Raw genomic sequence first — 18,903 nt, 5'->3', positions numbered from 1 at the left:
ATGTAAATTTCCATATCAACACACCACCAGTGTACTTCATTTGTGCTTTATTTAGTCTATATTCATGAAATCAGAAAACAAATTATAACATGAAATAACCAAACATTATTCCAACTTTCAGAGCTTTTCAGTTCAAAATGGAACTGTAAACAATTGTGATAAACAGTCCATCACACAAAGATGCAGTAGAGAATCTGAACAAGGCCACCCAATAACAGTAACAACAGAAAGAGACATCAAACGAGCAAGTAGCTGGGACGTCCAATCCCAAAAAGAAATATCCTCAGCGTGAGCCAACGTTCTTCTTCTTCCGACGTCCTATTGATCGCAGGCAGACCGTGACCATCCTGGGCAGATGAAGGCGGATGGGTGGGCTGCAAACTCAACATTTGATCAAATACTCACTAAATGTGCACAAATGACAGAAATTGTGCACTTCAGGTACAATCTGGTGGCAAACCAGGCGATAAATGGACATCAAAATCAACACTGCTCAGACACATGAAACATTCATAGGTAGTCTTGTGTAGTATTTGGAAGCCTTCATGGAAGGTGAGGTGAGGTGAGGTGAGGTGAGGCGGGGCAACCTACTCCAGACTAGCAAAGCAAAAATAGGGCAGCCAGCAGCATGACAGCAAGCCCCAAGAAAAGTGGACAACAGTTCATGTGTTGGTTGACATATTTTCATTTCTGTGCAATGCAAATGTAATATACAGTTTGAATGTGTTCAACGAGATGCATTTGCATGTTATTCACAAAATACAACATTTCATAAGACTTGTACGTAAAAGAAAGAAAGAAACGTGTATTCTCCAAAATATAACGCTTGACTACATTAGTAGCGTTCAAAAAGTTATTGGAAAAAAACAAAAAGTGCCACGCATGCAAGAAAGCAGTCAAACATTTCTTGTTGAAAATGGTACAATCCAAACATTCAGTCATCATCTTTCATTTTGTCGCCGTCATTGAAATCCAATTGATGCGTTGTAAAATGCAAAGCTCCAGCACAAACCCAATCGTGAGTCAAGTGGCCGCGTTTTGAGCTCGTGCGGTGACGACATGAAAATGAGCCACTTTTCTATTTAGAAGTCAGAAAATAAAGCACTGTCATTTCACTATTGGAGGTGATATGAATTTCCTAACAGCTCGGGGAAGAAAAAAAAAAAATCACCCCGTCCCAAAATTCAGCAACTGTTCCTGTGTTCCATTATATTTTCAATTTGAGCCAAGCAATTTCTTTTGCGCTGGCCTATATGCAGTCATATTGATAGTGATGTCAGAGATTCACTTTTGGCTTTGACATTCTACGAGACAGTCTGCAATTTGTATCCCCGAAGATAAGACTGCCCCGTTTGTCCACCCCAGAGGAAAGCGAAGCACAGCTACCCCGAGCCCACTCGGCGGTGAGTCGGCGTCCAGGTAGAGCGGCATTGGTCCGGTGAGGGGCGCCGGGGCCCCGCATTGTTGAAGAGGAAGGTGCGCTTGGTGCCCTTCCTGAAAAGGAAACGGAATGAGAAGGTTGCCATGAAAAGCAAACTTGTGTGGAGAGCAGGATGAAGCCTCACCCGTTTAGCACGTTGGAGAGGGCGGTCGCGTGGAGCCACACTTGCTTTTCTGCAATCAGAGGGGAGGACACCAATTACAACGCTGGAAACATGGTCACTTTTTCCTACTTTTTGGCCACAAAGCAAAACCAGTCGAGAGAGAGAGAGAGAGAGAGAGAGAGAGAGGCGTGCCGTTCCAAAATTTCAGCACGAGGCCGGCCGGCCGGCTGCCATTCACTCACTGCGATTGCCTCTCACCTTCAGATGTAACTTGTAGTGCAGACTTTGGTCTGCCAGCCAGGCGTGCCTGAGAGCTTCTGTGGCGCTCATTCTCCAGCTTTTGCTCTTCACCAGCAAGCGTGTGATGAAGTCTTTGGCCTCTTCAGAAACATCTGTGAACTCTTCTTCCTCAAAGTTCCACTGACAGGCCAGGATGTTGTTTAGGGTCTCATTGTCGTCATCCCCGAGGAAAGGAGACAAGCCGCTGAGTCTGAACGCAACAAAGACAAAGTAAGAGTGAGTGAGAAGCCCACGGGGATGAAAACCAAGCGGCGGGCGGGAACTCACAGCATATACATAATGACCCCGAGGCTCCACATGTCGGTGGGGAAGGAAACAAACTCATAGTTGATGACTTCAGGTGCCAAAAATTCAGGCGTTCCAAAGTTGACCTTCAGCTTCTCTCGAGGTTTATACCTGTCCGAGGCACATGTTGCAATAACACACAAAAAAAAAAAGGACAGAAGATTCGAGAAAGCCTTTACCTCCGGGCTAGTCCAAAATCGATGATTTTAATCTTGTTTGTCGCTCTGCTCACACAAAGAATGTTCTCTGGCTGAAACAGAAGAGAAGACACAAATCAGGTTTTGCCAGCTGGCGAGCGAGGGGCTGGACGTGCTCACCTTGAGGTCGAGATGGAGGATGTACATTCTGTGCATGTACTGCAGCCCCTCGCAAATTTGCCGTATGAAGAGCACCGTGTCAAACTCGCTCAGGTTACAGTCCTCGTTGATGATGCGGTCAAACAGCTCTCCGCCCTCCACGCTGATGCGGGAAAAGGTGCGTTGCAGCCGTGACGACGGACCATACCACGCGGAGGCGTGAAATGCATCTGGACTTACTACTCCATGACCAGGATGATGTCATGACGAGACTCGAAGGCTGCGTAGAGCTGGATGAGGTTGCAGTGGTTGAGCTGGTTCATCACCTGGATCTCATTCCTCACCACATCCTGAAACGAAGCGCGTCCCATTTGGCTTCCCAAATTCAAAAGCGATGCTAAAATCATTGGCTTGGATGGCTCTGTCTCCTCTGCACCTTTTCCTTCTGGCTCCTGGCCTTGATGATCTTGGCAGCCAATGTGAGTCCAGATGAGTTCTCCACACACTTGTGGACCTGGCCAAAGCGCCCCCTGGTGGAAGAGAGGATACCATTTCATGTCGAGACCACTTAGGGGGATTATTTGTCTCAGTTACAAAGACGTGGGATGAAGACGCGCGGCGTGGCTCACCCTCCCAGCACCTCGTCTCTGTTGATGGAGTAGTAGGCAGAGATTTGGTGGGGTTTGGGAGTCACAATGCGATGATCGAAAGGTGCCGCCGGCGGTGGGCTAGAGTCTGACAAGAACCAAACAAGGTTGCCAACGTCCATCCAATTGTGACAACTCTGCTCTCACCTAGGAAGAATTCCTCTCTGGCATCTGACGGCCGCTCGCCGTTGCTCTCCGCATCTGAGTGGCCGCCTTGCGACTCGTCCGTCTCGGCCGCAACTCCGTCAGCCTTTTCATCTTCCCCGCCTTCCACTCGACTCTTTTTCGGCTCATCTTTAGCCGCTTCTTCAGTGACGCGACGTTTGCTGCAGGCGGCCGCATCAGCCACGTCCTCAGAGCTACAAATAAAGCGCGACTCGTTATTTGTGGACGATGCGACGACTGCGGAAGTCACGCCCCGTCTTGAAATAAATACCCGTCTTGCTTCACGGTGGAAGTCTTGGCGGTGTCGCAAGAAATGTCCGCTTGCGATTTTTTCCGCTCGCCTTCATGTCGCTGGTCGGCGGCGCTCTCCTCTTGACCGAGACCCGACGACGCAATCTCCGCTTCCTCGTCTTCCTCAGAGCCCGAGTCTTCAAAGACGTCCTCGCTCTCCTTATCCGATTCACTGGCAATCGACTCGACCCATCTTCCACTTGCGCCATCATCCTCTGCCTCGTTGCTGCCGTGATAATGGTCAAAATTCTTTTGGTTGAGTTTTGCCACCTGTTCAGGCAGCGCCGGCACACTCGGTGACTCTTGAGGAACAACAGAGGGAAATTGGATTGAAGTTCAATTGGACCTTTTATTTTAGTCATTGTACACAACGTGTGAATTGCTCTCTTCTAACAGCCATTGAGCAATTTGAGGTTGCCAAGGATGTCTCTGTGTGCTGCTGGTGAATGAAGGGGCTACCTGAAGTTTCCAGGGACCTCCTCTTCTTCTGACCTTTGAGGTTCACTTTGCCTTTCTCCTTGTCCTCCTTTCCCTTGTGGAAAGCAGAAACGACAATTCACCACGAGGCACTTGGACATAAAACGTGACCATCTCAAATATTTATCATGGCATTGAGGAAATAATGATGAAGTATCTTCCTGAGTATAAATGCAGTTTAGAACAAGATGCAAGAAGGCAGAAAGCATCTCCCCTTCCGAAGGAAGAAATGTCGTCCGTGTTTTGTGCAGCAACGACTTCAGTCTCAAGCATTTACTGACGCGAGGGAGGAAGAACAACAGCTAACTGATAAGGGACCTATTTTGGCTGAGGCGACCGGTCTGACTTGAATCACTGACACTCTGCCACACAAGTGGGGGAGGGCGGCACTTAACGTTCCAAAAATAGGGGAACAACACAACCAAATATCCGCGCGCAAGGAGACGTGATGCTCAGCAAGCATTTCAAACCTTTGACATTTTACTTCCAAATCAAAGAGTTCAATCATGTTTTGTAAAGCTGCAGTGGCAATAGATTTCACATAGCGCACATGAGGGCAACATTGGAGAAGTTCTCATGAGGGAGCCGCATCAACAAGGAACAAGGTTGCAAATCAATGTCCATGTTAGTGTTTTGAAAAGAAAGTAGATTGATAGATGCTAGTTGTTTTAGCGCAATGCTACCATGATAAAAAAAAAAAAAAAAGTTTTTCTGATCATCTCAGTCAGACTCAGAGGGGTGCGATATTCAAATCTCCTCTGCTGGTGAAAAGGTCCATCTGCAACGTCACCATGATGATCCAAAGAGGCCCTAAGCTCACCTTGTGTTTGGCTTTCCTAAAAAGCAAGCCTAGCAGTCGGGAGCGCCTGGCCAGCTCGCCAATGTAGCAGATCACCCGGTGGGTGCCCTCCACCACTTTTTGCAGCGCCTCCAACCTGCGGCCCTGACCCTCCATTTGCTCACAGAGCTTCTCCGCCACCGCCCACAGCCGGCCAAAGACCACCGCCACCTCGGAGCTTGGGCTGAATCCCGGGCGGGCATCGCAGAGGCCCCCCTTGCTCTTTGACGCCCGAATTGGATTCATCCCTCTCACGTCCTGGGACAAAACATCCAGTCGGGTCAGGACGGCATGCTGCGTGCTAAGCAAACGCTCCATCTGAGAGGACAAGGCGTCCACACGGCTCTCGATGCAGCGTAGGGAAGCCTGAGAACAAGAGGAAGACCCTTGGGACTGCTCTAATCCGTTGAACGAGGCTCTTCTCCCGGCAGACTTTTGGCCATGAAGAGGCTTGAGGTCATACATTTTGGCTAAAGAGCTGACCAAGGTGGAGTTCATGACTGATGGGCCGTTTATCTCTTCACTGGGAGAAAACAAAAGCGCTCGATGATAAAGTCCTGCCGCTCATCAATGAGCAAGTAGCGGATGAAGAATGAGCTGGCCCACAAGACGCCACTTCTGAGCGGAGTTTGAGAAAGAGCAAACGGCACGCCTCCCAATGATAAAGCGGGGTGGGTGCTCAGCCATAACAGTGGAAGGTTGGAGCGGCCAATCGGGGATGGACGGGGGCTTGTGGGGACTTGGCGGGGAGGATTGCTATCTGACATTTGAGACGCCTCAAAGGTGTTAGAATTTGGAATTTCTAACAAAGTCATAAAAGCTCATCAAAAACAACAACCACAACATGGTGAGATTTGGAAGACTCTACATTCAAGGGAATGGGGGGGGTGACAGGTGCAAGTGTGGACCGGACCACAAAACCACAAAAGGCCACTAAGACCGGAGTCACAATATTTGCTAAGTCTGGCTATCATCTCTGAAATCTTGTATTTGTTAGGAGAGGGAACCAGAATCTCTGCATGCCAACAAGCTCTCAGCATGACGCACAGCCATTGTCATCAAGCTCTCAACATGACGCACAGCCATTGTCATATGGTGCAAGTACATCGGGTTTTGAATCAGAGCTTTCATTTGGAGACTCACATGTAAGCCGTTGCGCCATTTTTAAAACATGAGCAGATATTTGTGGTCAATGACGAAGCTATGGTGGCAAACAACGGCTTTGACATGAAAATGGCTGCTTATATGCGCCATTATCAGTAATGTCCTCCTTGAAAGGCCGAGTGTGATTCTAATTTCTAAGATGGCATCACAGAGATGCCAATGGAAAGAAAGTTGCACATTGTTATCACCCGCTTTCATTTAATCAGTGGAAAGTTATGCGTCGCCGCCGACCGATGACAGTCTCTATGGGCTTTGATAACCGTGCGACTTTTTCCACCGTGGACGCGGACGGACATGAAAAAGTTCCACTATTGGACCAGAGGTGTGACATCTGTGTTTCCTTGTGTGTGGGCTTTGAGATTGTGGCTGTCATTGGTCAGTGCCTGCCTGCCTGTGAATACATTGCATAAGCTGCTCAAGCATGGCTCGTGCAACTTCCCCAAGTTGTCAAGTTTGTTGCTGGTTGTCACCATGACGTAAGTGCATGACAACTGGATTGTGGATCTATGATGTCCTTGCCACAGCACACAATGCGTGTCAAGCCTAATGCCCGAAAACCTTCCCACGCATACAGAGACATGCTTAGCAACTAAATCCAGCTGAGGATCCAATGTCGTGGTACATCTTAAATTAGTAGTGTCTAAGTTTGTTTTGTTTCTTTGTTCATCATTTGTCTCTCCAGCAATGCCACAAATATATTTGAAACACAAGCCTACAAATTCAAACTGTACAGATCCATCCATCCATCCCTCCATCTATCTACGTTCACTTTCTGATGGCAGTTATTGAAAGTTGTGTGCAGTCTTGGTGTTGTACCACCAGATGGCAGTCAAGACTTGAAATACTTGACATGCTCCTGGTGTGCATTTGGCCATCTGATACAAGAGAACGTCAAACACGCGCACAAACACTAATATGAATATAAATAGGTTTGGTGTGCTCACATAGCAGTCGCGGTTTACTCCATTATCATCATTTGATGCATGGTGACGCTAAAAGGGGCATGCACGGTAGCAAATGTTCATTATTGTATGCCCATCATAAGGATCATCTGGGCATATTGGGCAAGTATGTCAAAGGGTTATTGGGAATTTGTCTCCCAACCGTGCATGGTGTCTATTGGGTTGAATTAACGAGCTTGCAATGGAGAGAGAGCTTGTGAGTGACAAGGCTCACCCATCGCACACAATATGGCTGTAATGAGACGATATTTTGGAGCCGGTGCTGTATGTGCTGGCGACGTGTACAGTACATAGGTCATCTCCAGTTTCTTGACACGTCAAGGTTTTTTGACCCCTCTCACTGGGATATTTTTTGATGCGCTGACAGCTCTGACTCAGTCAAATGTCCAAATTTATTGATCTCAAATAACTAGATGAACCCGTTTGATTTCATGATTGATCGACGATGTGCAATAGTTGCACTGCAATGCGCTCCTTGCGAAAGATGCATCCGCATTTTGGAGGTAATGAGTTATGCAAAGTATTGAAAGTGGACACCAGTCAACAAGTCCACGCGAGAGTGACGCAAAAGCCGGCCGGCCATTCCCCGAGAGAAGAGCCCAACTCTCGCTGGACTGGTCATCCGGCAATCAACCCTTTGAATTCACCTCAAAGGACAATTTGGAACTCAAATTTGCAATTTCTGCAGAAATTTCGTTTGAAGGCCAAGTCAAGTCGTCTGTTGATGTGTCGCCTCACTCCACCTTCCTTCACATACGCACATCTATTGTGTCTTAGTTGGAAGCGTTATCGCTGGCCCTTGTAAATGTTTCTCCAGCTAATCCCGGCTTTCATCGCAATGATATCTGCAAACAAAGCTCATCTAGTGCAAAGTGGAAGGGGCCTAGAGCGGATCCCTATTGCAGTCCCACCTCCACTTTGGGCTCTTCTGCCACTCAGCCCTCATCAGCGTTGTGGAACCCTCAAGTTTGAGCACACTGCAGTACTTTCTGACCTTCTCTGGACTTCTCAAGACAAATCATACGGTTGGCATTCTCTTCCTTGGCATGTAACCAAACTGTTGTTAGCAAATACTCACACCTAGCCAACATCGCTCTTTCCGTTTCCTGGCCCATCCACTTGATAGTTCCCGCAAATCTGCACATGGCCCTGGGTCTTGAAAACAGGTACTCGGGACACTTTTCCTCCATTCCTTTAGCATTCCCATCACCCTCGCAAATTCTATGAACCAAACGTGATTCAATGGAACAATGACAAGGTGCACGTATCAGCACTGTTGTAGCGTTTGAGTAGATTGCTTCGATTCTATCGCCTTCTTCAACTGGCGCAAAGATATGACATTGGTCACATGATTTGCTCTTTGCTGCTGTGAACATGTTTGCATTGAACAGAGGCTGGACAGAGAGTAGTGCGAGGTGACACAATGTCAGAGCCAGTGACAAGCATGTGACATTTGCCTTTCCACAGAGGAGCTGTACCCAAAACAAATTGCTTCACTTTTGCACTCCTTATTCATATTTTACTTTGTTTGTTGAGCAAGCGACGGGTTGCCTCATTGGTAAAAAAAGGACTTTATGTTTTTTGCTTGTTGAGCTCAATACAGCATCTCGGCACGGGATCATGAGGTACATTTGATCACCTCTGACACCATGTTCAATACGACAAAAATTCGTGCGTACGGACAACATGAGTTGGTTAACGGACCCGTTTCTTTCACCTGTCTGTCCGCTGGTCGGCTCCTCCCCTTCTTTTTGATGGCAAATAATGTCCACAGCCTCTGCAGCGTGAGGAAAGTGGCCACCAGGCACACGCTTCCGAGCACCCAGAGGTCTTTATCCCTTCGGGTGCTCTCCATGATGGAACGCTTCCTCTACCTCGACTGCTAAACTCTCGGGCGTCTGCCCTGAGCTGCGGGCGGCCGAAAAAAAATGACCGACATGGCCTTTGGAAGTCCTAATTCCTCTCGTCTCGCTCGCAACAGACTTGAAAAAGAACAAGGGTCGGCTCAAAGACAAACCTAGCCGTTGGACCTCTCGGCGGCGGCTTCCTCGCTACCTCCCACTCGTCAACCTAAAAGGAGAGCGCGCCGAGACGGAAATGGGACAGGTGGTGTTCAGTTGGGGGTGTCAGTGCCAATCGGATGCCTGCTATCCTTTAACTTCAGACACAGCACTTGGTACTTGAAAATATATTTACCAACAAGTGCTTCAAAGCCTCCTTTACTCAGTCGTGGCAAACTGAACATGTACAGTCAAAAGGTTGCGCAAAAGGTCAAAGCTGCAATATAGCCTAGCTCAGCCTGTTTTCGAAGCACTTCTTTGGAAGGTCTTTAAACACATTTTAAAATAGCACAGACACAGTCAAAAACCTTTCACATATTTCCAGTGAGCCAAAATATTGGACAGTCTAACAGTGTACCAATACCTGGCAAATCTTGTTTTGCCAAGCTTAACTTATCATCAGTGTGTGTGTGTGTGTGTGTGTGTGTGTGTGTGTGTGTGTGTGTGTGTGTGTGTGTGTGTGTGTGTGTGTGTGCGCGCGGGTCAGTGGGGGGACTAAAACCATTTTTGAGAAGCCCGAGAGCTCTCCCTAGCGGGTATTTTGCATTCCTGCAAGGGTTTTGTGCTGTCTGATGTCATTACAAGGCCTGTAGCCTCTCCAAACAAATTGAGTGAAGTCCAAATATAACAAGTTGTGTTTTGTGCGGCTTGCCTACCTGCAGCTCCATGTGTTTGAGTTCCCAGAAGCAGCGCATGGTGCCCACCTTCTCCAGGTGTCGGTAGAAGGCCAGGCGGCCGAAACGAAGGCTGTTGCTGCGGTTGCGAATGGCCTTCAGTCCTTCCATCTTCTCCACAATGGGCGACATGGGGATAGGCGGGGGTACCGCTGACGTTGGCACTTTGCCGTTCTTCATTCCAGTGGGTTCATGACAAGGAATCTTCCTGTCCGGCCTGCAACAACAACACGTGTTTAGCAAGCTACATTTCAAGCGTGCTAATGAGATCGAATCATAATTTGCATGATTTTTAACTGGGCTTGACTTAGATATGTCAAATAGTGCCATCGTGTCAAAGGATTAGTCCCAAATGTGGACAGCGCTTTCATTCATTCCACCGGTGGGGAGCGGCATGACATATAAAAGGGGAGCGATGAGATGTGGAAATCCAGCCCGACGCCTGCGCGGGCGGGCGGGCGGGCGGGCGGGACAGCTGGCTTTCAGCTCTACCTGTTGAGCCTCTGGGGGGGTTCATGGAAGATTACCAAGGATATTTTTACCTCCAGAATGCCTGTGCTTTACAATTAGCCAGTCTGTGGTTTCACAACAGCGTGTGCGTGTGCACGTGTGCGTGAGCAATCCACGCAGACGGTCTGCAGCAGCCAGCCAGCCAGCCAGCCAGCCAGCCAGCCAGGGCTGTCCTCCAGCTCCAGGGGATTTCTCAAGCTCAGATTTCAACTCTTAAAAACAAGGGTGGCCTGAATTGGACAGCTGGTATCGCCGCTAGTGGCGGGCGGCTCTTTAACTTTCATGATTTACAAGGTGGATTCCACAAACATACAACAAATGTTTGTGTACCGGTATGATTGACTTTCAATTAAGAGCGGCATGAAGACATCTTTTTCTTTTGTAATCTTTCAGAAATGATACGAGAAAGCGGCAAGCAACCTTCAAAAAAAGAGCATAGAATGTGGTCGGAATGAAGCTTGGGGCTTTCTCGTCCTCCAAAGTGTCAAGTGATCAAATTGGTAAAGTGTGCATGAACACCTCTGACGCTGAGACATTCATATGAGTGGACATTTGCATCCTAAATAATGTAGTCAAAAATAAAAAGCCAATCACTTCAACTTTAGAAGTATTTGAGCAGCCAAGCGGTGACTTTCATGGCTGACTTTGACACACAACAGCTGGCCTGGCAAAAAAAATGCCTTCAACGTTGGCGTTTTGAGCCATCGGCCCGTGCCGTAGCTTCCAAAGCGCTGTTGACAGTCAACAGCTCGTGAAAGCCCAAATGCATGGACCAGTATGGCTGATCCCGGGTCAAGTTGCTTTAAAGAGCTTTATTTTTGGTACACCCGAGCACACAAAGAAGTCATGCGGGTCAAATGGAAAAGCTCCATCAGCGAAGAAGCGCTTTGGTCCCAAAGAGCCGCTGCGAGGCTCGTTGCCAGGCAATGGGGCTCGATAGGCAGCTTTTCATGGCAGCTGCATCGACCGGTCGCGAGGAATCGCGCAGAGGTGGAGGAAAAGGAATTGCGTGGGGTATCTGCTCTGCTCTGCTCTGCGCGGAGAGGAGCCTGCTCTCCGATGTCCTTGTTTTGGAGTGGCATGGGAATGCGGCTGAGGTGTTGGAGCATGTGTGTTTGGATAGAATAGAATACAGCGTCATGGCTCAGATGGCTCAGATGGCTCAGACGCAGCCACTCAGAGTGGACAAAAAAGACAACGGACACGAGAAGAGGAGAAGCTGTTCAACAACAAAAAGACCCATTATCACCAAAATAAACACGTTGCCTGGCTGACACGATGATCTCGACACAAGCTCCCCAATTAAACAGCCTGTTGACTTCAGCCGGCAGCCAATTAAGCAGCCGGCGGTCGGTACTGTCGCCGAGCTGTGTCGGTGGCAAGTCGCCCAGCCGAGGAGCCAAATTGTTTGGGGCCGGCCAGCCCGCAACGGGGCAGCTGAGAAATGAACTCCACTTGGGTGTTTTTCAGTGTGCGCATGTTGAGAGCACGCTCCAATTTATGTGACATTTTCAGCCGCTCGGGTCCTTCACACTGTCACAACTCTGCAAGATGGTGTAACTGTAGAACTTCCACTCAATGTGCTTTTCCATGTCGTCAAGAACAAAGCCAAGATCTTATTTTAGTGCACAGCAGAGAAACACAGTTGCGCTCTTTCTTTTGTGCTATGCCAATATGATGATGATGATGATGATGATTTTCTTTCCAGCATTTGATTTCCAGCCACTTTTTATGTTTGTCTCAACCACTACTTTCCAAAAGAAAGAGGACGAAAATAAAGTCAAGAAATAGAGCAAGCCTACTTGATGAGGAGGTGGAAAGATGCACAAAGTGTGCAAAACGGCTTGATATGTTGCACCTTGCGGTGCATGTCATAAATAAAAACGTCAGAATTTCAAACACCAGGATCCCACCAGAGTCAATTTGCACAAGCTCTTACAACTGAGGACAAAAAAAAAGTTGCAGTTTCAATTGGAAAGAAAGGACTGACCCTTCATAGATGGGAACATTGGCAATCACCAGGATCTTCTTTTCCTTTCCTCCCATGCTTCTCGTGGACGTGGTGGAGGATCTCTCCCCGGGATCCCTGTCCAGCTCTGATACGAGCTCCCAATCGATCGCAGTGATTCAAGCTCGGGACCTTTGTTCCGCTGAGGGCTTCGTTGGATCCGAGAGGAGAGCTTGATCCCAAAGTCGAGCTGCTAATGGCACTGCTGCGGGAGCCGCAGATGTCCCGGGATAACCACGGATGGGGGGGGGGGGTTCGAGGAGGGCTGGGGGTTGCGTCTGAGAGGAAGTGTTGCAGGGAACGCGTCTTGTTATGAAGGAGCGCGCACTATGCCACAGCAGCGCCACGTGTCTCCGCAACACAAGAGATGACAGCCAGCCAGCCAGCCAGCCAGCCAGCCAACCCGCTGGCCCGTCAGGACCTCGGCCAACTCAGGACTGAAAAGCAGCAGACGCTTTGCTTTTGCTTTTGCTTTTGCTTTGTTTGGCTTTTTCAGAAGGCAAGGCAGCATTGTTTGATCTCAGCTCTCAAAACAACAGCGCCACTCCTCTAATCTCACTTTTGGACTCACCAAGGGCCCGCTCCCAGAATAGCAACAAAATCTAGCGAGGCTCTTGATAAATTCTTTGTTTCACGCTCTGACAAATGGCATGTGCCTGTTTGCTGAATAGTCCAAGGCCAACTACAGACACGCACAAACCCAAGAAGTAGGATGACAGCGATTCATCAGGACACGCCGTCATCCAGCGCCAATCAGCGTAGCCCATAATTACAACATTTGAATGCACAAGTACGGGAATGTCCGAAAATTACGGTACATAAATGTCAAGTTTCACCATGTGACATGAAATATTCCAGAATGTCATTCCAGTATGTGTCCAAGCATTTGTTGGTGTGTGGTTGTTGCAATGTGCTTCATGCGCTAATTGGCCAGAGCGGGGCTTGTTGTGGTTGGGTTTAAAAGTGCTTTACATCCCACCCGCTGCGTCGCCCCGACCAAATGTTCATGCTCCACATTTGCTATATTTAGCTTCTATGCATCGAGATTGGGGCATGCAGGGGCCTTTTGCAGAGGGGCAGGTGGAAAAACATTTTCGACACCTTACAGCGTGTCCTTTGTATTCCTCATCCCATACTGTACAAGAGAAAGCTATTGCTTTCAAAAATGGTCAAAGTAGGCAAAAAAGAGGGTTGGCATCTTTAAAAAAAAAAATTCAATTAGAAGAGAATGATCTTTTAGGCTCGGCTCACCTTCTATTGGATAGTATTGAGGAAGGAGTTGGCCGACAAAAGTGGGCTTTGCGCCGCCAGCCGTCATTGTTGTGGAACAATCTGCTCATCACGTTTGCATTTTTCCACAATAGCACCTTGTTGAGAGCGCCATGGGGCCTCTCATGTGCCAGCTGCCGGGGGTTTAGGGGATCAAACCTTTTATTTCTTTTGTAATTTGGAGAAGCGGATGACACACGCTTTCGGCGAGCATATAAGCGTTTGGAGGCTCGTGGCCGGCGTGACAAAGACGACTAAAAACAAGCACACGAGCAGGGCCCACCTTGGCTGCCGACCTTGGCTGCCGACCTTGGCGTTATCTCGCACTCGTAAAAAAGCCGATAAGGGAGCCTCCCTCTGAACGTTCCCAGAAAAGTGTGCTGCCAACAGAACACGCCTTTTAGATGTCAACAAACATCTACTTCTTCTAGTTGGTGCCTACATGGCTGAATGAACTCCAAAAACATCCTTCCATCTTAAATGATTGCAATCTGGTGGAGTCTGTGATCACATCCACCATTGAGGAATGACAGCAGAAGATGCCCAATAGATGACAAGCATGCGCAGGTGTTTATTTTGGACCGGACAGATCCAAATGGAATGCTCCTAAGCTACACAAGGTTTGCTGTTTGTATCCTCATGTGAACTGCTGCCGCGAGATGCTGCCCGCCGCTCTGTGTTGAGTCCCACCCTCCCTCTCTCCCTCCCCCGTCCAAGCCGTATTATGTTTGCCCCGGGAACCCCGTCAACTCCAGGACGGCGACGAAAGCAATACCTGTTATTGGACACCTGGAACGGTCGCCACTTAGGGCCCTTCATCGCCCATCAATGAGTGTTGCAAATGGCAATGGCGAGAACTAGGGTTGAGCAGTCACTTCAAGGAGACTGCAACTTTCAGGAGCATCCCTGAATTGTTGCTGAGCCAGCAGATTGTTGGGGCAATGCTGCTTTTGCTTTTTTTCCCCCACACTGAACAAACAACGTGATGCGTTCCCATTGTGTGAAATGAGTGAAATGGGTCAGCCGCCCTCCCGCCCAACACAAATACACGGAGGAGGCCCAGAGATGTTGCTTGACAAATCACCAGCCGCATTGTTGTCCTGTTGCTCGAAATTCGAAATACAAAAGGTGCAATTGATGAATTGCTTTGGTTTGATTTGGAATTGAGCATAAGATAGATACATTAAAGGCATCAATTTGTGCACCACTTTCAAAAAGGGACAAGAACATGATTTAACCTTTGCAAACTGAAGAGTTAGTTTGCCCTCGAAGGTCGACAGTTAATGTGTACAAAAGCGGATGACAGAGACGGAGAACAAGTTTTGACGACTTATCTCGACAAGGTCATTCAGAGAGCACACAGCTCTACGGTACTCATCAATCAAGCAATGAACGCCACCCATTCCGACGTATGGTATCCGTCCTTCTTGGCAGTCGGTGCAAAGGTCGCCATAAATCCGAGCTGTTTATCAGGGTTGCCGAGGCTACGCTGTAAGCCAACCAGCGTGACCAACTGAAATCCGCACCATAAATCACACGGAACACACCTTTGCAAACAAGAACCTGTTTTCCTGGCGAAAGCCCGCCAGACAGCACACATTTGCCGTCCATAAATCAATCGGCATTTAGACCACCATCTCCACTCAGTTGATGTTCTTGTCTCTAAATGCAGTGGCGATACATGACCAAGTACAACCGCAACATTTTGTGACAAACTTATGTCGAGTTCTCTGTACTTGACTTGGGCAATTGCATTTGTCATGACTTTGTACTTACTCCCTCTTGTTGTCTGTCTTCAAGGAAATGATTTGCGGTGGATGCGCTCAGTGGTCGTCATGAAGCGGTTCTCCATCCCATCTGAAAAACACACAAGTGAGATAGATGTATTAGCTGCATTAGAATTCAAAGTTTGTTGTCTACAATATGAAAGCATCATGTAGTTTTGCCACCTCTGTCTCAATGTACACAAATCAAACTGCATTTTCAATCCATCAGGTATGATGGCTGTGTTGGACTGTGTTGGTTAGATTGACAAAACAAAAGCGCCGCCACAAAAGTGTGGTTGCATGCTGACTGTTGACTTTGTTTGTCATACGGTGGCACTCGCCCAGTCACGCACATCCCGCCCGCCCCGCCCACACACAGCAGTCCAAACACAGCGAACAGAGCGAGCCGCGCCTGAGCCTCAATTGAATTCCCCAGCTCACCTCTGGACACGTTGCTTGCTCTGCTTTGACCTCTCACGGGAATCATCGCGGGTGGAAAAGAGTAAGTAAGCAGAGCGGACCAACTGCTAAAGGAAAACAACTCAAGTAGAAGTTGACAGCGTTGCAAATTTTCCTTCACGTTGACGCGATAAAATGACAAATGAGTAGCTTGTCCGGCTGCGTGCCACTTCCATTGCCTGTTTTCTGCTTTCCAGTGTGCCGTTATCTCCCAACTGCGCATTGTTTTTCTGGCACGAAATCAGGTGGAGAGCTAATAGGTGCAAATGAGAAGAATGACAACAAAAGAATAACATGTTTGAAAAGTACTTCAATTGTCGCACGAGTCGCATTGCTGTCCTTTCAGTATTGTACGTCTGTTAAACTTAAAGTCCCAATGATCATCGTCACCAACACACATCTATCTGGGTGTGGTGAAATTTGTCCTCTGCATTTTTACCCATCCCCATGTGATTTGGATCCATCCCCTGCCCTCCCCTGGGGGAGAGAGAGGGGAGCAGTGATCAGCAGCGGGGCCGCGCTCGGGAATCATTTGGTGATCAATTCCAACCCTTAATGCTGAGTGCCAAGCAGGGAGGCAATGGGTTCCATTTCTTTAGTCTTTGGTATGACCCGGCCGGGGTTTGAACCCACAACCTTCCAGTCTCAGGCCATACACTCTACTAGTAGGCCACTGAGCTGGTGCACTAGGCCACTGAGCTGGTTATTGATTAGGTAATCTGGTAAAGAGAGGCAAATAAAAAAATAAATGTTCAAAATGGAAAACTAATTAAATAGGCCTGTTGTTTGTCATGCGTTTGTCTCGTTCTAGGGCAATATTTGCACTTGAACAATGGCCGCTCTCAGCATATCCAATACAAGTTTTGCTCTGGAGCTGCTGCGCAGCCTGAGCCTGACAAACCCCAGCGGAAACCTCTTTGTCTCCCCGCTCAGCATTAGCTCAGCATTGGCCATGGTCTACTTGGGAGCCAAAGGGGACACGGCCACACAGATGGCCCAGGTAAGCGGCGGTGCTTCTGCATGCAATTCAGGTGGCATCGCATCTAAGATGTCTATTTACCGAATATGAAAAGAACCTTCAGAGCCGGATTAGTTATTATTCCTTTAAGAAGACTCTGCTCATACTTGCTTCTGGCAGTTTAGTCTTCCCCTTCAGTTTCTTTGAGTGAAAGGTCTTAAGCGGGCATCTGACAGGGCATCTGAGTGAGCTCTTGTGCGAGATTCCAAACAAATGTCTGTGTTGCCAGGCCCTGTCCTTCACATCCGGTGAACGCGTCCACGCAGACTTCCAAGCTCTCAACACTGACATCAACTCTCCCTCAGCGACGTACACCCTGAAAGTGGCCAATCGCCTTTATGGAGAAACCACTTCCCATTTCCTCTCTGTGAGTTTTCAGGGACTGGGCTCTGCCTTTGAAAAGTATGACACTCCATGTCTGAAGCCTTCTTTGCTGGCAGGAATTCCTCCACGCCACACAGAAGTACTATGAAGCCGATCTGAAGACCGTCGATTTCATCGGGGCTCCAGAGGCGTGCAGGGCAGAGATTAACGGCTGGGTGGAGGAGCGGACCGAGAGTAAGACCTGGTCCCGGCCCAACGTGTAGCGCTGAATGCAAAACGTTGCACACGTTGCTTTGCTTTCAGACAAGATTCAAAACCTTCTGAAGCCGGGAACGCTCAGCAGCATGACCAGATTGGCTCTGGTCAACGCCATCTACTTCAAAGGCAACTGGAAGCATCGCTTCCATCTGGAAAACACCAAGGAGATGCCCTTCAAAGTCAACCAGGTGAAACTACAGCAGGAGATCTGAGCAGAACACGGTACGATCGTAACAGCTGGTCAGATGTAAACCCGTCTGGGTTTTGACGTTTGTCAGAATGTGACCACCACGGTGAATATGATGTATATGATGAAGAAAACGCCTTACAACTACATCCCCGAGCTGGGTCTGCAAATCCTGGAGTTGCCGTATGTAGACGACCAGCTCAGCATGGTCATCCTGCTTCCCGAGGAGTCGAGCGATGGCACAGAACCACTGCTGAAGGTAACTTCAATCTCCATCTTTCAGATTCATACACTGAGCACCGAGTTTGACGTATCTGCAATAAGTTCACGGTCGCAGACAACTGCTCTCCCTGTAGGCTTATTTGTAAGAACCCGTGTTGTTTTGGTGTAGCTAGAGAAGGAGCTTACCCAGTCAAAGCTGGACGAGTGGACCAACAAAGACAGCATGGACGTCCACTCCGAGATCCGTGTCCATCTGCCAAAGTTCAAACTGGAAGAGGAGTACGAGCTGAATGAATCTTTGGCCAAACTGGGCATGACAGATGTCTTTTGCGCCGCCAAGGCCGACCTTTCGGGAATGAATGGTGAGGGGGGCCTTTCTCTGTCCACGGTGGCCCACAAAGCCTTCGTGGAGGTCAACGAAGAGGGCACCGAGGCTGCCGCCGCCACTGCCGGCATCGCGTCCTTCTGCATGCTCAGGGAGGAACACTTCACTGCCGACCACCCCTTCCTCTTCTTCATTAGGCACAATAAGTCCAACGCCATCCTTTTCCTCGGAAGGTTCTCCTCTCCTCACTAGACAAATAAGATGATATTAAAGACAAATAAAATGGCGGCTACGTTTTTTTTTCTTTCTACCAAGCATACATTGAAATATTCAATCATTTGACTTGACGGTGTGGTGGATGAGCAGATAGAAAATCCGTTTTCGCCTATTTTGTTGTTAAGCAGTGCCACCTGATGGCGAAGTTTGTGTTCTACACTTGCGTCATCGACCAAACAAGGCAGCCGTGACGCTATTAAGGTTGGCTTGATTTTTTTTCTTCTCATCTCATAGCTAACTGCGCACGCACAAGATGGGCGAGCGGCATCTTTCTTTGCAGATTGGCCCAGATGGTGTCCTTTCATGGCTATTTTTGTGTTTGCCCAGTGCCCACGGGTATATTTGACGCTATCAACTCCACCCGCAGCTTCAAGATATTAGTACTACATGAAATTCGGAACTTTGTGTACAAGCAAGTGATGTCACCTATTCCTAGGGTCGAGAAGAAATCATGTAAAAAGGGTCCTAAACGCGCATGACAAACACTTTCCTGACAATAAAGCTGACTTTGATTTCTGTGGCTGTTGCTTGTTGCGCCAAGTAACTGTTGAGCGCAATTCTCGGCATTCAAGAGCAGT

At 48.3% G+C, this 18,903-nt stretch overlaps 2 protein-coding genes across 10 annotated transcripts; one reads left to right on the top strand and one right to left on the bottom strand.

Annotated features, from left to right (window-relative positions):
• Window positions 1–40: 40 nt before the first annotated feature.
• On the bottom strand, window positions 41–18,641 carry mylk4b (myosin light chain kinase family, member 4b). Of its 9 annotated transcripts, XM_085928321.1 has the most exons (18): window positions 18,370–18,641; window positions 18,071–18,297; window positions 17,911–17,992; window positions 17,645–17,816; window positions 15,267–15,347; window positions 9,686–9,920; window positions 3,988–4,060; window positions 3,509–3,830; window positions 3,220–3,431; window positions 3,055–3,160; window positions 2,862–2,955; window positions 2,666–2,775; window positions 2,447–2,588; window positions 2,309–2,379; window positions 2,112–2,240; window positions 1,803–2,034; window positions 1,566–1,614; window positions 41–1,494 (listed from the first exon to the last, which is right to left on the bottom strand). In XM_085928321.1, the coding sequence occupies exons 6-17, from the start codon at window positions 9,881–9,883 to the stop codon at window positions 1,570–1,572; spliced, it is 1,734 nt and encodes a 577-aa protein (XP_085784447.1). In that variant the 5' UTR covers window positions 9,884–9,920; window positions 15,267–15,347; window positions 17,645–17,816; window positions 17,911–17,992; window positions 18,071–18,297; window positions 18,370–18,641; the 3' UTR covers window positions 41–1,494; window positions 1,566–1,569. The 9 variants fall into 9 exon arrangements, with proteins under 9 accessions (XP_085784447.1, XP_085784448.1, XP_085784450.1 ...); XM_085928322.1 differs by lacking the exon at window positions 17,645–17,816; XM_085928324.1 differs by lacking the exons at window positions 17,645–17,816; window positions 18,071–18,297; window positions 18,370–18,641 and having other exon boundaries at window positions 17,911–18,024.
• On the top strand, window positions 15,631–18,348 carry serpinb1 (serpin peptidase inhibitor, clade B (ovalbumin), member 1). The gene is made up of 7 exons (XM_085928327.1): window positions 15,631–15,758; window positions 16,527–16,715; window positions 16,963–17,100; window positions 17,174–17,291; window positions 17,361–17,503; window positions 17,594–17,761; window positions 17,894–18,348. Exons 2-7 carry the CDS (start codon window positions 16,548–16,550, stop codon window positions 18,299–18,301), a joined length of 1,143 nt encoding a protein of 380 aa, XP_085784453.1. The 5' UTR covers window positions 15,631–15,758; window positions 16,527–16,547; the 3' UTR covers window positions 18,302–18,348.
• Window positions 18,642–18,903: the final 262 nt, after the last annotated feature.

Source organism: Syngnathus leptorhynchus, chromosome 13, assembly GCF_054491065.1.
Source record: "Syngnathus leptorhynchus isolate UIUO chromosome 13, UIUO_Slep, whole genome shotgun sequence".
In the NCBI taxonomy this organism is placed as follows: domain Eukaryota; kingdom Metazoa; phylum Chordata; class Actinopteri; order Syngnathiformes; family Syngnathidae; genus Syngnathus; species Syngnathus leptorhynchus.
Note: the sequence above shows the minus strand (reverse complement) of the source record. Positions and strands in the feature narration are given on the sequence as shown.

Bases quoted from the DNA above. Each gene is read 5' to 3' on its own strand.
- mylk4b (XM_085928317.1), bottom strand. From the start codon at position 5,341: ATGAACTCCACCTTGGTCAGCTCTTTAGCCAAAATGTATGACCTCAAG. The intron at 2,956-3,054 runs GTGAGCCACGCC...CTCTTCCACCAG, and splicing joins AGAGACGAGGTGCTGGGAGG to GGGGCGCTTTGGCCAGGTCC. The intron at 1,615-1,802 runs GTGAGAGGCAAT...CTCTGATTGCAG, and splicing joins ACTACAAGTTACATCTGAAG to AAAAGCAAGTGTGGCTCCAC.
- serpinb1 (XM_085928327.1), top strand. From the start codon at position 16,548: ATGGCCGCTCTCAGCATATCCAATACAAGTTTTGCTCTGGAGCTGCTG. The intron at 17,101-17,173 runs GTGAGTTTTCAG...CTTTGCTGGCAG, and splicing joins CCACTTCCCATTTCCTCTCT to GAATTCCTCCACGCCACACA. The intron at 17,762-17,893 runs GTAACTTCAATC...GTTTTGGTGTAG, and splicing joins GCACAGAACCACTGCTGAAG to CTAGAGAAGGAGCTTACCCA.